The sequence below is a fragment of the Mya arenaria genome, chromosome 13 (genome assembly GCF_026914265.1).
Source record: "Mya arenaria isolate MELC-2E11 chromosome 13, ASM2691426v1".
Classification (NCBI taxonomy): domain Eukaryota; kingdom Metazoa; phylum Mollusca; class Bivalvia; order Myida; family Myidae; genus Mya; species Mya arenaria.
Genome location: NC_069134.1, coordinates 45289053 through 45307115, shown reverse-complemented (window position 1 = coordinate 45307115; position 18063 = coordinate 45289053). Strand labels below are relative to the sequence as shown.

The window sequence follows — 18063 nt, the reverse complement described above, 5'->3', positions numbered from 1 at the left end:
TGCTACCTGTGTTAATTCATTCTCATGTTTTATGTGTTAATTTGCATTGTTTTCATGCTACCTGTGTTACTTCAATCTCATGTTTTATGTGTTAATTTGCATTGTTTTCATGCTACCTCTGTTACTTCAATCTCATGTTTTATGTGTTAATTTGCATTGTTTTCATGCTACCTGTGTTAATTCATTCTCATGTTTTATGTGTTAATTTGCATTGTTTTCATGCTACCTGTGTTAATTCATTCTCATGTTTTATGTGTTAATTTGCTTCATTTTCATGCTACCTGTGTTACTCCATACTTATGTTTTTTGTGTTCATTTGCATTGTTTTCATTGTTTATTAATTTTCCAGGTGTCTTTTTCTTGCTCATGTTTTATTAGTCTATGTGTTGGTATAATTATTATGGTGCATGATTGTGATGTCTGGCTCTTGTGTTTGTGCATGTCTTCAAACAGGGCCATATATTTATGATTATTTCATCATTTTCCTACTACCGCTTTTTACATTTTGAATTTGTTTGAAAGTTTTTGTACTGCTGTATGCTAACGATGCAATAATTATCTCAGAAAGTGCGGAGGATTTACAAAATGCTCTTCATGAATATGAAAATTATTGTAACCAAAATAGACTCACAGTCAATACCTCTAAAACCAAGATTCTTATATTTACCAGAGGTAGATTGCCTCGACACTAATTCACTCTTGTAATGTTAACATTGACATAGTTTGCTAGAAGTGGCCCTTTTTGTAAACATAAATAATATATTGCAATTAAGCAAGCAACAAAACCTATGTTTAGATTGTTAAAAAAAGCAAAACATTTTTGTCTATCTGTTGACTTACAAATTGATCTTTTTAAGAAAATTGTAAAACTGATCTTATTATATATATATATACTCTTTATTTTCACCCGAAAGTGATTTAACAATTATAGGAATGAACATATATACAACAATACAAATAAATGAAACATACATCTAAGCAAAGAAGATAACTAAAATAGTTTTGTTATACCCAATTAAACTTAATTAGAAAAAGGCGAGAAAATTTACCAGTTGTTCAAGGTGCTTATTTGGTTCATGATAAATGTATTTATAGTTCAAGGAACAAATCAGGTTCAGAAAATTATTAATAGGAGCATCTTAACATTACTAAACGTTCTTTATTTCAGGTCTTTGAATGCTGTAAAACACACTCTTTTTTTAATTTAAGGATGATTGGATATAGAAGTGTGCACCTGTAATAAAATGCTTGCTGAAAAATGAAAAACAAGCAATTAAGGGTGCTTCTTCAATTGAGTCTGTCTCTACCATATACAATTTTCGAACCTTTAGCAGTAAGATGTATATGGAAAAGAATTGATGTTGTTTCAATAATGTAAAATACGTATGTTTATGTATAGTCTAGTTATATTAAATAAAGTAACAAAAGCAATATGATCAGTGAGAGAGATATTATCAAGGATAGATATAATTATTAAGTATAAAAGTGAATCATTACTTCGAGCATATATAGTTGTTATCGCCACAGATTTTAATAGTATGTAATACATCAGGCATTGGTAGCAGTGTTTTTTACATAAAATAATTATGAGTTAATCGACAGTTCTGGCTGCGAATTTATGAATATAGCCACAAGATGCTAGTACCCAGCTGTTTAGAATATTACGATGGACTGTATCATGATATAGCAAGTTTCAAAATGTCATCAGTATCATTATTGTGTGGTATGGATAGCATGTCTAGCAAATGTCGCCTGTCATGCATTAAAGGGGCTGGGCTGTCTCACGTATGATAAAATAGCGAAAAAAATGAAAATTGTTGAAAACTGACATAAACTTGGCATCGATGTGTACAATGCATTGGAACTTACTAACTGAAGTACGACATAGTTTAGCAGTTATTTCGTATTTTTCCATTAAAAAAGATTACTGGGTATGTCTAACAGGTAGAATTCATTCCTTATGCATGATTGACTGGTCGATGTTATCACGTGATATTACCGAGGTAGGTGTAAAGCTTAATTATGTCACCCGATTAGAATAAGCCTTTGTAGCGCAGTGAGTAGGACGCTGGACTACAATTTTGGCGATGCGGGTTCAAACCCGGTCTCCGACACATTGTTTTTTACATTTTGGTACTTTTTTTTTACAATTATGATATCAAAGCTTAACACATTCTATTAGATAATTGTCCTGAGATTCGTTACAGAAAAAAATATTTTTTGGGGCCAATCTGTGACACAGTCCCTTTAATGCAGTGCACTTTGTCAATGCATGTTTCACGATGTCATTACTGTGTTCACCACAATGTCGGCACAAAGCATCGTTGATTGACGGTCTGATATCAGCAATAAGTCAAACAACTGTAGAGGCATTGCAGATTTGGTCTCTTGAGGTAGCATTCAATCATAGAACGGATGGACGTATTTCAGCATGAAAGTCCTTGATACACAAATGATCAGTTATTGGTCAAAGCTAATAGTCCCACATTGTACATAACTTCCAGTGTCTGTATACATGTATTATGTTATGCTTAGTAGATATAGGTATGATAATACAATTAGAAACAACGACTTTCAATTGATAAAACACATACGAAATATATTTGTTAAATGTGGTATGATTGATATTTGGGATAATCATGAATTCCCAAACACATTATGGCTTTAAAAGGACTGTTCAAATTAAATTATCTGATTTATTCATAAACAAGTGGTATTCTAATTGAAATACATCAAGAAAATGCTGTAACTATAGACTGTTTGAAGAAAGCTTTGAATTTGAAGACTATTTAGTTCAAACACCTGCTAAATTTTCAAATATGTAGTAAAGTTTAGAACAAGAAATAATCGACTACCGATTGAAAAGGGAAGCTGGAATGATATACAACTAAATGATAGAAAATGTGGGTTTTGTGATAAAAACAGTACTGGTAATGAATTCCATTATGTACTATGATGTAGCTATTTTACAGAAAATAGAATAAGATTTATTACGAGAAAATTATACCAATATCCTATGTTTTGAAATTTAAAGAAATTATGAAAACTGATCCCAAAGATAATACAAAAATTCATGAAATTATGTAAATTCCTCAAATGTATTGTAAATACATTTAGTTTAAGAATATAACACTATGTTCTCCTCCATAAATTAATGTTATATATAGATATAATAAGTTCCAATAACTTAAAACGTATTAATAATTAGAAAAACTGATGAAATATCTGCATTATTATGTCAGATTGTCATTTCTCATTATGTTCTATTGTATTTTTAGATCAACAATTCAAAGATTTAGGAGAGCTATACTACTCACCCTGGCGTGGGCGGCGGAGTAGGCGTCGGTGGCACACCTTGGTTAAGGTTTTGCATGTAAGCATCTTTAAGTCATTATCTCAGTAAATACATCATGTATTGCATTGAAACTTTGGATATGTATTTCCAACTATCTAACCTACTAAATTAATGAAGTTAGTTAACACTTTGTTTAATATAATGCAAATAATGGGCCTTTATTATTTGACTTAGAAATTCTTGTTAAGGTTTTGCATGTAAGCACACATAGGTTAATATCTCAGCAACTACTTGATGTATTGCATCGAGACTTTATACAATGGTACTCAACCATCCAATTAGTCCATATAAACAGCCGCTTCAGAGTCTTTGACGATTTTTTATTTGGTGACTCCACGCGTCCATATCCCACTTGTTGTTTTCCTAGCCAAGAATGACAGATCCTAGCGCTAAGTATATTGAGCGGAAAGATAACGGGCACCTGCTAGATGGTTTCAAAATGGCGATGCTTTATAGACAGAAGTTGATCTAAATTAAACTAATTATTTGTGTTTCATTAAACACTTAAATATGTAAGTGTAATAAGTAAAAGGTACTGGCTAAAACAATTTAAGTGTAACTTTTGTGGTTTTATTTAACAGTGATGTTTTAAGTATTGTGGAGTAACAGTTGAAGAATATGTTTTACATTGGTATGGATCAGTCGACTTGTGGCGTTTAGGGAACAAAATGAATATCCAAATGTTCCCTAAACGTGCATTATTGTGGCTACCATCCAATCTACTTAAATAACCAAGTATTGCATTAAATTCAAATAATGGCATCATTCTAATCTTATTTTAAAGTGATCCATCCATGTTTCGCCAAAACATTTCAATCCTTACACTGAAAAGCGGCGGAAAAGTCAAGCGGGCTGTCTCTGTGACAGCTCTTGTTGTTCTTTTTATTCATCCTCATTTTGTCATGTATTTGTGACATGAGTGATGTTTAATAAACTTAGAAACATGGAAACATTTATATTTAATACTAATCTGTTTTTATTGCTGTTTGCATTTAAGTTTCAGCAACAAAGATCATTCAGATATCAAATCATCAAGTTATTTGGCAGGTATGCATGAGGAATTTCTCACCTCTGACCTGCGGAATTTCACAGACTCAAGATATATAGTTTATGCCAAATACTGATATGGACTTCAGTAATATGAGTGGTTAGATGAACATCTAATGATTCATACAAAGATGTTTAGAAATCATTTACTTTGGAAATAAAGTACTTTTTAGCTCACCTGAGCACAAAGTGCTAAAGGTGAGCTATTGTGATCGGTCTATGTCCGGCGTCCAGCATCAACAATTGCTTTTGATGAAACTTATAGGAATGTTTTTTTAGGTGGTGCTCTTTCAAAATTGTTTAAAGAAATCAATTCCATGCCGAACTCTAGTTGCCATGGCAACATAAAGGAAAAAACTACAAAACTCTTCTTGACAAAAACCATGAGGCCTTAAAAGCTTAGATATTTGGTGTGTAACATTGTCTTGTGGTTGTCTACCAAGTTTGTTCAAATTATGTCACTGGGGTCAAAATTGGACCAACCCTGTGGGTTACAAGTTTGTTATAAACACATTTTGTTAAAATCTGAAAGTTATGTAAAGTTTACTCTTAAAGCAAGGGGAGCAAATCCTGCTATATTCTCTCCCTTTCTGTTGGAGATTGAATTATTGCCTATTTTTAGAAACAAGGGAATTAATAATCACTTCTAAGGTAATTATTCTTCTTTTTATAGGTTTTAAGGTTCAAGTATTTTTTTTACTAAATAATGAATTTGATAATAAGATTTTTCCATTGAACTAGACTGGGAGGTTGTGGGTTCGATCCCGGGCCGCGTCATACCAAAAGACGTTAAAAGTTGGTACAAGTAGCTCCCTTGCCTGGCGCTGGGCATTTAAAGGGTAGTGCTTTGAAAGTGGTGTACTCAGTACTGGTTCACCCAGGAAAGTTGTATCCCATGTATCTGGTGCTTTACACCAAGCATGTTAAAGAACCAAGAGGTCGCTTCGCAAAGAGCTAGGGTATCACACCTGGATCTCTTGTATCTCACTCTGTTTCTTCAAGTCTTCCAATATCTGGATTTGACTGCGAATTGCTGTCACTTCTATCTCATGTCACTTATGGCATTTAAATGCAATTTAAGTCGTGATGGAGTCACGACTGGGTCAAGCCATAATGCAGCCAATGGGTGCGAGCAGACCTTGATAAACTCAAACTAGAGCTATCACTGAAGGTGATTAATACCCCCGAACGCCGCCCTGATATGAAATTGCAGTCAACTATTTGGAAAGCCAACCTATAAATGACAACTTTATTTTATGGACAATTGTCAGTTATTCATTTTTTGATTATGTTTTTAAAAGTTAGAAAAAAGGCTTTAAACAATATCAGTGATGCTAAAACTGAGATGTTAATACTGATATATTTGATGTTCTAAAGCACAGAATATACGATTGCCTATGACCATCTATAAATGAGTTAAGTTACTTTTTTTCAAGTTATGCTCCGGACAAGAAAAATGTAACAAAGGGCAATAACTCTGTAATTGGCTGAAATAGAATTGCGGTTCCTGTACACTGCACTTCCTCTCATTATGATCTATCACTGTATGAAGTTTTATTAAATTCCATTCAATAGTTTTCAAGTTCTGCTCCAGACAAGAAAAAGTAACAAAGGGCAGTAACTCTGTAATTAGCTGAACTAAAATTGCAGTTCCTGTACACTGCACTTCCTCTCATTATGATCTATCACTGTATGAAGTTTTTTTAAATTCCATCCAATAGTTTTCAAGTTATGCTCCGGACAAGAAAAAGTAACAAAAGGGCAGTAACTCTGTAATTAGCTGAAATAGAATCGCGGTTCCTGTACACTGCACTTCCACTCATTATGATCTATCACTGTATGAAGTTTTATTAGATGCCATCCAATAGTTTTCAAGTTATGCTCCAGACAAGAAAAAAGTAACAAAGGGCAATAACTCTGTGATTGGCTGAAATAGAATCGCGGTTCCTGAACAATGCACTTCCTCTCATTATGATCTATCACTGTATGAAGTTTTATTAAATTCCATCCAATAGTTTTCAAGTTAAGCTCCGGACAAGAAAAAGTAACAAAGGGCAGTAACTCTGTAATTAGCTGAAATAGAATTGCGGTTTTGTACACTGCACTTTATCTCATTATGATCTATCACTGTATGGAGCTTTCCATCCAATAGTTTTCAAGTTAAACAAAAAAATTTTTTAAAGGCCATAACTCTGTAATTAGCTAAAATAGAGTTATGGTTCATGTGCACTGCACTTCCTCTCATTGTGCTTTACGATTGTATCAAGTTTCAATAAATTCCATCTAGTAGTTTGCAAGTTAATGTCTGGAAAAAAAATTGACAGCAAAAAAACAAATAAAGGGCAATAACTCAGTAATTAGCTAAAGTAGAGTTATGGTTCTTGAACACTGCACTTCCTCTCATTGTGCTTTACCATTGTATGAAGTTCCAACTAATTCCATCCAGTACTTTTCAAGTTATACTCGGGACAAGAAAAAAGTAACAAAGGGCAAAATTCAGTAATAAGCAAGAATAGAGTTATGATTATTGTACACTGCACTTCCTCTCATTATGCTCAACCATTATATGAAGTTTAATCCAATTCCATCCAGTAGTTTTTAAGTTATGCTTCGGACAAGATAAATTGCAACGGACTGACCGATAAACCGACCGACCGACCACAGGGTGACTCCAATATACCCCCTTCAAACTTCGTTTGTGGGGGGTATAATAAACAAACATCATGTATGATGAAGCGAAAACTGTTGTGTATGTTGCAGGTTATATACTTGTTTGACCAGTGTGTAGTTCTATCATGACATGAAATTTAAAGGTAATTTGTTCATTTTATTGGATAGTGCAGTGTCAATCGTTGGTATGTCTGTACTTAACACAATTGCTTGTAAACATCAAAACTGGTCATTCCCCAGGAGTTCTGTGTACTCATAAAGGGAATTCTTGAAAATCTTCTTGTCTGAAACTGCTAGCCCATAACCTATAGTAATTTGTAACCAGCATCATATAGTTGTCCTCTACCCAGATTGTGCAATTTATGCCCGTGGGGTCAAAGCCGATCCTACCCCTTTTGACCTACTTTCTTATTTTTGAAGCTACAGCAAAGAAATTTGGACCATGTGTACAGTTTTGAAAACAAATCAATGTTGTGCTTGGATGACCTTGACTGCAACCTTTTGGCCTACTTTATTATTTTTGAAGCTACAGCAATGAAATTTTGGCCATTTGTAGAGTTTTGAAAACAAATATCAATGTTTTCCTGAGATGACCTTGACTGTGACCTTTTGATCTACTTTCTTGTCTTTATAGCTACAGCAAAGAAATTTGGACCATGTGTATGGTTTTTTAACCAGATATCAATGTTGTCCTTGGATGACCTTGACTGTGACCTTTTGACCTACTTTGTTATTTTTCAAGCTGCAGTAATGAAATTTGGACCATGTGTACAGTTTTGAAAACAATATCAATGTTTTGCTTTGGTGACCTGGACTGTAACCTTCTTTTTTTTGAAGCTGCATTGTGACTTTTTTACCTACTTTCTTATTTTTGTAGCTACTGAAATGAAAGTTCGAGCATGTGTACAGTTTTGAAACAAATATCAATATTGACCATGTGTACAGCTTTGAGAACAAATATCATCATATAGCTATGGTAGTTACAAAGGTCAAACACTTTTACTCAGGTGAGCGATTAAGGGCCATCATGACCCTCTTGTTTAATAATTTATTAAAAAATGTAATTGCATTTATTTATATATCTTTACGCATTTGTTTTCAATTTTGCAATTGCATTAAAACAAAATAACTTTTTCAAACTTTATTAAAGCCATTTTATTTTAATTAAGAGATTCAAGTTTTTTCTACTGTACTAAAAAAGTGAGTATTTTTTAATAGCATGATTTGTGCGGGATCAATAACATATACTCGCTCAATACTCATGTTTCATCATTTCTTTATTTTACTTTCAATAACATTAATAGTAGTGTGAAATAGATTTCTAATTTAGACTGATTTTATTAAAAACGAGCTGAATCAATGGACCATCTATTTGTTGCATAGTGTCTTTTGTCTAGTTAGACAAGGGATAATTTACACATAATTGTCCTCTGTTTAAAGCAGTGCCCCACTATACAATATACAGGTGGTTCAGTTGGGTAATGAAATGGTTCGAACAGGCAGTGGTTCACTTGGGTAATGGTTCACTTTGTCCGTCACCCAAGGAAAATGCCTGTCTCTCAGTGGAAAAGATAGGGGACATATCAGGATTGAATTAATCAGCAGTGTATTTGATATTGAAGGAAAAAATGAAAAAGATGTACAAAGTTAGTGCACGTTGGATAATACTGCATTTATTTATGCTAAAACAGGACCTGGCACATGTTGAAAAGGCATCAGTGATGCACTCTAAATTAACAGAAAAGGACCCTAGGCAATTAAGAGAGATTGTCACTGGTGATAAAACATGGCTCTGTTTTTTTAACCCACCAGCAGAGAAAATAATTAAGTGTGGAAGGGTGAAGATAACGAGGATTCTGTAATTGCTAGGCACAGCAGGAGTGTCAGGTGGGTTATGTAAGCATTTTTTATTGTCCCTGTAAAATGAGCCCAGTAGTGTCACAGGATACTTCATAAGCATCTTCGTCTCCCCCTTGTTATTCACCACCATAATACCAAGCAACACATACTGAAGTGCATGTTGTCAAGCTACAATAATGCTCCTGGACATCGCTCTGTACTGGTTACAGAATATTTTTAACAGAACTATCTCAAAGTTTTGTCACATTCACAATACAGTCCAGACCTGTCACCTTGTGACTTCTGGTTGAATTCCCACATCAAGATGTGTCAACATGGATGTCGTTTTAAGATACACAGTGTGATTGGAAGTGCCTTATACCAGTGTATAAACAGTATGCCTATAGAAGTTTTTGCAAAAGCAGTTTCTGACTGGATTTTACAGCTCGAAAAGAATTTGGATGCTGATGGGGAATAGTTTGACAGATTCAAATAGACATATCTGCCAAGACACTAACTATAATGGTAACGCACTACTGTTGCCACTGTTCATAATATTCTCAGTCTCAACTAAATATCTTTAAGTTGGCATGTAAATCATGTTGTTTCCAGGTTTTCCCAGGACGGTTCCCCAAGCAGAGACGCTTTACCAGAAGGAGCCGGTGGACGTTGTCATGACTCTGAACATTCCAGACAAAATTATCATCAACCGAATCAAGGGCCGCTGGACACATGCACCCAGTGGCCGTATTTACCACACTGAGTTCAACCCACCTAAAGTCCCAGTGTGTAACTATAAAATTGATGTTTCTCAAATGATTTAAACCTCTAAAATGGTTTTATAAGTTACCTTATACTAGTATGTTATTTAAGACAGGCTGTGGCGGTAGAAGGTGTTATCCTCTAGCTTAGGAAATTGAAAAGATCATGATTCTATAAGCTCAGCTGTAAGTTTTCATAGTTACGGTATCAATCTATATAAAATAATTAATAACTGTATGTGATGAGCTTTTTTTAACCAGGTTTTTACAAAAGTTATTGGCCTTGTATTTTGGCTTGTCCAGGCTGTAGTTTGGGAATTTCAAATAATATAAAAAAAATCCTGTGCAAGACCAATGTCTGTAGATGAAGGTCAAGGTTGCACTTTGTCATTTGTCAAAAATTGTGTATTTTGGCTGCTCCAGGCAGTCATTTAGCCATACATAAGAAGTTTTTGTCAACCCTGTGACAGCTCTAGCTTAAATTTCAAATTGGGATAACAAAATTAATTCTTCAAGTGGCAATTTCTGCCACTCAATTTAAATTTAAAAAATGCATTGTCTGAGAAAAGTACAAATGTTCTATTGCAGTATTAAATACTGCAAAGAAATCCATAAACTAGAAATCCTTCAAATATTAGTGCTTTCTTACCATTTTAAGGTTTACTTATTTAGTGGTGTTAGACTTGTGTGCCAAATATTTTATTATATATCTGTGAAGACTTTCAGGAGTTATCATTCAAACAACCACAGATCAACCAACCGACCAATAATCTCACTTCTTTTGAAAAAAAAATGTTTTGTGGGGGTATAAAAATTGCATGTTTCTTCTTAAGGTGGCTATATTGGTCAGTGACAATAGCCCCTTATTTTAAATGTTGATAATTGTTCATTATTGTACATCAGTTTTGGCTCCTTCAGGGTGTAGATGATGTGACTGGGGAACCGTTGCTTCAACGTGATGATGATAAGGAGGAGACGGTTAACCGCCGCCTGCAGGCTTACTGGAAACTCACCCAGCCAGTACTAGACTTCTACAGGTACTATTCATTGAATCATTGGGGTCTGGTCTTTGTTTAAATGCAGACATGACCTCACTGAAGGAGGCACCAGATTTCAAGTAAAATTTCTTAATCAACTGTTCTAAATCAAGCTTTGGCAGCATAGGTATTCAGTAGTTAAAAAACTCTCTTTAAATAGAAAAGATTATTACAAATATGTTATGCCTCGGAAGTTTTTCTGTAGATTAAAAATGGAAAAGAAAAAGACATGTATCTTTATATATTATAACCATGATTTATTTTTAGCTCACCTGAGCTCAAAGTGCTCAAGGTGAGCTTTTGTGATCGGTCTATGTCCGGCGTCTGTCGTCCGTCATTCGTCATCCGTCGTCATTGGTTATAATCATCTTCTTCTCCTAAACCGCTTGGACAATTTCGATGAAACTTTATAGGAATGATCCTTGGTTGGTGCTTTTTCAAAATTGTTCAAAGAAATTAATTCCATGCAGAACTTTGGTTGCCATGGCAACCTAAAGGAAGATGTCAACAATTGGTTATAATCATCTTGTACTCCTAAACCGCTTGGACAATTTTGATGAAACTTCATAGGAATGATCCTTGGCTGGTGCTTTTTCAAAATTGTTCATAGAAATTAATTACATGCAGAACTCTGGTTGCCATGGCAACCTGAAGGAAAAATTGCAAAACTTTTTCGGCAAATACTATGAAGCCTAGTGCTTAAATATTTGGTGTGTAACATTGTCGATTGGTTATCTACCATGTTTATTCAAATTATGCCCCTGGAGAAAAATTGGCCTCAGACTGTGGGCTACAAGTTCATTATAAATACACTTTGTTAAAATCTGATAGTTATGTAAAGTGTTTTCTTGAAGCAAAGGCAGCAAGTCTTGCGATATGGTCTCCCTTTTTGTTGGAGATTCCACTACTTTCTATTTTTAGTAACAAGGGAATATATTTTATATTTCATTAAGTCTTCAACATAGTCACTTCTGAAGTAAGTATTGTTCTTTTTTTAGGTTCATAGATTCAAATAATTATTATAAACTTTATTTTTGAGAAGAAATTTCATTTTTACTTAAGACTTTTCCATTGAACTTCATGTAGATTATTGTTCATGCAGATGCTATAGTCTTATCTTCTATGTGGATAGTGTTATTCACTTAAAACTTATATAAAGAAAAATATTATTAATAACATTAGAAGGAATGTGATGTTAGGCGGTCAAGGTGATACTATTTGTTGACAGTGTTGAAAGTGATCTGATATTTGATTTTTAGAGCTTAAGGCAGTTTATTGATGGGTTGTGCACTGTTTGTTGTTTGTGTATCTATACTAAAAGTTATTTCAATGTGCAAGCAATTTAAAATACTTTTGTCAGTGTGCAGGCAACTGAAAAAAGTCCTGTGAGTGTGCAGGTATCTAAACCAAATGCTGTCAGTATGCAGTCAATTATCAAGTCCTGTCAGTGTGCAGGCAACTGAACAAAGTCCTGTCAGAGTGCAGGTATGAGAATCAAATTCTGTCTGTGTGCAGTCAATCATCAAGTCCTGTCAGTGTGCAGGAAACTGTGACAAGTCCTGTCAGTGTGCAGGCAACTGTGACAAGTCCTGTCAGTGATTATCCATGTTTGACAAGTATTTTTTTTCAATATTCTTTGAGAACAAATATCAAGCTATATTGATTACAAAGGTTAAACTCTTTTACTCAGGTGAGCGATTTAGGGCCATCAAAGCTTTTTTGTATTGTTTTCTTCTTCATTGATTGATAAGAGCAATCACAAACAGGCTTTCAAGCGGGCCCTTCTTTTTTGTAAGCTCCTTCTTTTTCCTAATTTAAACATGCAAATCTCTGTATTTTAAGTATTATTATCATGCTTAAAAAAACACCAAAATAATCATCCTATACAAACTAACAACAAAATACTAACATGGTCCTAACAAATACTGCCACTGTTCTTACATAATACAGACATGGTTTAATCACAATACTGACTTGGTTCTAACATAATACTGACATTGTTATAACATTATACAGACATGATTCTAATAATATACTGACCTTGTTCTAACATAATAAAGTAATACAGACATGGTTCTAACATAATACTGACATGGTTCTAACATAATACAGTATTACAGACACAATACTGACCTGGATCTAACTTAATACTGACATGATTCTAACATAAAACAGACATCAGGTTCTAACATAATACTTCCATTGTTCTAACATAATACTGACAAGGTTCTAACATAATATTGACATTGTTCTAACATTATACAGACATGGTTCTAACATAATACTGACATGGTTCTAACATTTGACTGACATGTTCCTGTTTTGATTTGATATAAAGCAAAACATAGAATGACTGTTTTAAATGTCAGGGAGCTTAGCATTCTGGAGGAATTCAAGGGAAAGTACTCAAACGAAATCTGGCCACACGTTCACAAGTTTCTGTCTACCAAGATCACACCAACCCAGTATACAGAGTACAAGGGATTCTCCTAGCATTAAAGTTAATACATGTATATAGAACTATCATACTAAAATTGGTCAATATCTTTATCAAAGTGTTGAAGAAATTTAATCAAAAGTGATAAGTTTTATGTTACAAATCATGTTTAAATTTTTACAATATTTTAAATTTTGAAAGGCATCTACCAGAAAATTTTATACACTTAATTTGTAACTCAGGAACTTACTGTTTTACTCCAAGAAGGAGTGTGTATTCTTACATTACTACAATCAAGGGACTGTTCATTAAAAGCATTTGATACACTATTAAAAAATTGAATGATTATCAGCTTTTAATCACAAAACTGACTCTAATGAGTGAGACTGTCTACTGATTGCTATTTTGTGTTTATTTTGACAAATGGATAAAGTGAACGTTAATGTGAGAGCGTCCCTTAGCAGTTATATTTTTGGAAGATTTGTTAGTTGTTTATAGTAATTTTACATGTCTCCTTGTGAGAATTGGTTTGTTATCCCCTGCGGAAAGATTTCTGCAAAGGGATATAGATTTGGGGTTGTCCGTCCGTCTTTCCATCTGGAGCCATTTCTATTTAACTAATGGGCATAAATTAATGAAACTGATGTCATGTGTGTATAACCATAGCATGCTGGAATTCATCCTGTACACTTCTTTGCTTACACACACAGTAAGAGCATTCTGGTGCATGCCACCACTAGTGCAACAGCGCCACCACTTTTATAAATATGCGCATATTTCCTTTTTAAGAAGTGCTTATTAGTTTTGTTGTGATCCGGCATAAGTACTATACATAACAGTTTTGTTTGCATGGGCCAGAATGCTCTTACGGTGATTTAAGCAACGAAGTGTACTTGAAATGCTAGCAGATCTCAAAATATGCACAAGTCCGATTCGGGAGAAAAGCTCCTGGCACCACAGTTCGCACAATATTGAAACGAAATAGTATCCAGCCTGCAGTAGACATGTTCTTCGATTTTTGAAATATGTCCGTTAAATAAAATTACCAAATAAAATATAAACCATACTCACGTGTGTTCATGTTAACATAGGGAACAGCCCCACCACGGAAGTGTCTACAGCTCATTTCCTTTGCACCACTGTTAAGTGGTGGAGCTGGCGTTTAGAGGCCATGGTATTATTACAATGTAACTTAATAGGACAGACATTAACAATGTGAATGGCTATTTTTATTTATATGTCAAGGGCAAATTTATCCCAGGGACAAAATTAATATGTTTATATAAACCCAAATATGTGCTGGAGTAAATATACGTGCTGGGGTAAATTTCCCTTCATTGGCAATTTGCCCCATGTCTTGAAGATGAGTAAATTGTTTTAGATTTCAACTCTTTGTTTAATCTTATAGTCATATGCTTGGAGATGGACAAACCAAACTTTTAAAAATATTATTATTTAATGAACATTTGTCTTCTTTCACTTTGAACACTTTTTCAGGTAAATTTGTCACTTTAGTGTAACCTTTTTGCAAAAAATAGAAGTAATTTTTTTTAATATTTATCTCACAAGTTGCTTATTATAGCTTTATTGATATGATTTGTTTATTTTCCAACACCAACTATTGGCGTTTTACCAAAATATTTCAGTGTTTTTCAATTACAATATAAACGCATCCTAAATATTATAGGGACAAATTTGTCCTTGTGTGTATATTTGCCCATGGGGGTTAACTTACATCTAGGAGGGGGAAATGTTGTTCATATAAACAGGGTATAGAGTGTGATTCTTAAGAACAGAGTGATAGATACAACAAAAGTTATTGCCATTTTTTTAGGGAAAAGCTAAAAATTGGCCATAATATATATGGGAGCGATATATTTATTCAAAAATCTGAGCTAACATAGTTTTTACCCAATCAATTCTTAAAATTTACCTAAAACTGGGGTCTTGAAATAGTTAAATACTTAATACTATGATTCATACATTGAGGGATATCAACTGTTACATTTGTTTTTTGTTATAATGTTAGAATTCTATTTAATGGTGTTCGATATTAAAATTATTCACAGGAATCACAGTGAGTCTGCTTGTCTTTCCCTTTTCAATCACAGAATGATTTTCTGAACTTGATTGTGTTATACTTGTCCATGTCCATGGGTGAATTTGATGTACAATTATTTGCTCACCATGATCATTGCTACCGTTCAATATAAATGGGCATGTTCTTTAACCACATAATGTACCATGATCATTGTTACTGCTTATTTACTAGTACACAATGTATGTCGTGTTCTTTGACCACATAATGTACCATAATCATTGTTACTGCTTATTTACTAGTACACAATGTATGTCATGTTCTTTGACCACATAATGTACCATGATCATTGTTACTGCTTATTTACTAGTGCACAATGTATGTCGTGTTCTTTGACCACATAATGTACCATGATCATTGTTACTGCTTATTTACTAGTACACAATGTATGTCGTGTTCTTTGACCACATAATGTACCATAATCATTGTTACTGCTTATTTACTAGTGCACAATGTATGTCGTGTTCTTTGACCACATAATGTACCATGATCATTGTTACTGCTTACTTACTAGTACAGAATGTATTCCATGTTCTTTGAGCACATAATGTACCATGATCATTGTTACTGCTTAATTACTAGTACAGAATGTATGTCATGGTCATCATGTTCTTTGAGCACATAATGTACCATGATCATTGTCAGAGTTACAGATAAGTTTTCCAATGTATTTGAGTATGTAACTCCATACTTTTGAAAAAAAAATGGGTACCTCACAAAAAATGAGTTTTTCAAGTTTTATTACCCCATCGTTTGATTTTAATTGAGTGACAACACTGAACAATGGTCTTTTATTAGTGTGATTGGAAACAATAAAAATGAGTGACACGGAGTGTTTAAAGTTGCTGTATAACGTAAAGTTCACATTAGAAAATTAGAATTTCAACACATACATATTTAACACTTTAGATAAACTTTACAATATCTAGAAAAACTATGTACAACATAAACAATCTGATCAATTAATGACCCTGCGATGTCTTTAACATGCATAACAGCACTGATTCTGTAATAAATGTATTCAATATGTCACCAAGTATCTTCGATGATGACAGTTGGTATAAATAAAGTGTTAATATGTTTGACTGAGTTGGTAATATCTTTCCCGACCTCTCTTTCTTGACATATTCGCAAGAAACCTTGCATATGAACACGTGAGTTTCCGCCTATATTCGTAGACCATTATATTTACAGTTTATAAAGGCAAAGCTTATTTAGTTAAACTTCAAGGTATTTGATTAATTCCGGTTTTCTTCCAGAAAATGATCGGCCAATTACGGAAACCATTATCTGTTTTTAACTGAGTTAAATAAATTGACCAAGTTCTCCAAATTAGACGGAATGAGTTTCCAATTCTCATTTTTATTTCATTACGCGTCCGTTTCAAATTAATTACGTATTCTGCCTTTTCTTATGCCTTTTGTTACTCCTCGATTTTTAAAACAATTTGGTTTTCAATGATTTGAATTGCGTATTTACGCAAATATGCAGCTTATCTATAACTCTGATTGTTACTGCTTAATAACTAGTACATAATGTATTCCATGTTCTTTGACCACATAATGTACCATGATCATTGTTACTGCTTAATTACTAGTACAGAATGTATGTCATGGTCATCATGTTCTTTGACCACATTATAATGTACCATGATCATTGTTACTACTTTGTTTACTAGAACACAATGATATTTCTGTGACCACATAATGTACCAAGCATGCAAAAATGTCAACATTGCTATATATTAGGGGTGGCAACGAGTACCCGAGTACTCGATTGAACGTCTGAAAAACGTACTCTGAAAAAAAATCTATAAAAATCACCAAATACACAATTTACAGACAAAATATCAGATCTGGTTAGTTGCCAAGAGGACAATTTACGGTCCCTCTAATCCCCGCTGTGTACACAATTCAGACCTCAATCAATTAGTTGACAGTTGTTGTGATAGTTGCAAACTGTCAACAAAGGACCCCTAATTCAAATTAGCACTGATGTCAATTAGCCAAGTTTTGATAGCGGTAACTTTCACCTACACAATTATATTGTATACCAATTAGAGACCTTTCACCTAACAATGGACGCTAACGAGCGAAAGAGTATCGACCGTTACGAGAATTGATTTCTTAATGGGCGTATTTTAAACTATTTTTGCAATGATTATCGCAATTGATTGGTTGATATTTTAAATCAAGAATTATGAATATTAATGAGGTAAACAACAATTACACAGTACGAAAAACTATCATTTAAAAAAAAGTAGAGTAAACAACTGAACAACTGAATTTCGTTCACTATTTTTATGTATGCTATTAATTTTCGTTCATTGTAATTCTGATTGTTGTTCATTTCTGCGGTGCATACTTGTATAAAATGAAACGAATAAGACAAATTAAAAGCCTGAAACAACATTTGTTTTCTTTTTATATCATTTTTTGTTAAAATACGTAATGAAAGTTTACTTTAAAGGTGAAAACAACCAATAATTCGGCCAACGCACAATATATGTCATTAACGATACATGTATACACAATCTTGTCTTTGCGAACACATATTCATTTTTTCCAAATAATCGAGTACCCGAGTACTCGATCGAACGATCGTCCGAGTACTCGAGTATTAATTTTACTACTCGTTGCCATCCCTACTATATATCTTTGTTACAGAAAAATATTCTGTAGTAATTAACATAATAAAATAACATCTAAAGATATATAAATTTTGTTATGACTTTAAGCGTGTTCAAGCACTCACATGTTTATTGAAGTCTTGTCGGGATTGATGTCTATTGGCATAAGTTGCCCTAACAACATGAACGG

General features: G+C 33.6%; 1 protein-coding gene across 1 annotated transcript in view; it reads left to right on the top strand.

Moving 5' to 3' along the window:
• The window catches only part of LOC128213699 (GTP:AMP phosphotransferase AK3, mitochondrial-like), a 32417-nt gene extending 16091 nt beyond the window's left edge, over window positions 1-16326 (top strand). The window contains exons 3-5 of the mRNA XM_052919708.1: window positions 9524-9696; window positions 10591-10709; window positions 13079-16326. Of these exons, the coding sequence (XP_052775668.1) occupies window positions 9524-9696; window positions 10591-10709; window positions 13079-13202 (416 nt within the window). The 3' untranslated portion in view covers window positions 13203-16326. The remainder of the gene's footprint in view (window positions 1-9523; window positions 9697-10590; window positions 10710-13078) is intronic.
• The last annotated feature ends 1737 nt before the right edge of the window (window positions 16327-18063 follow it).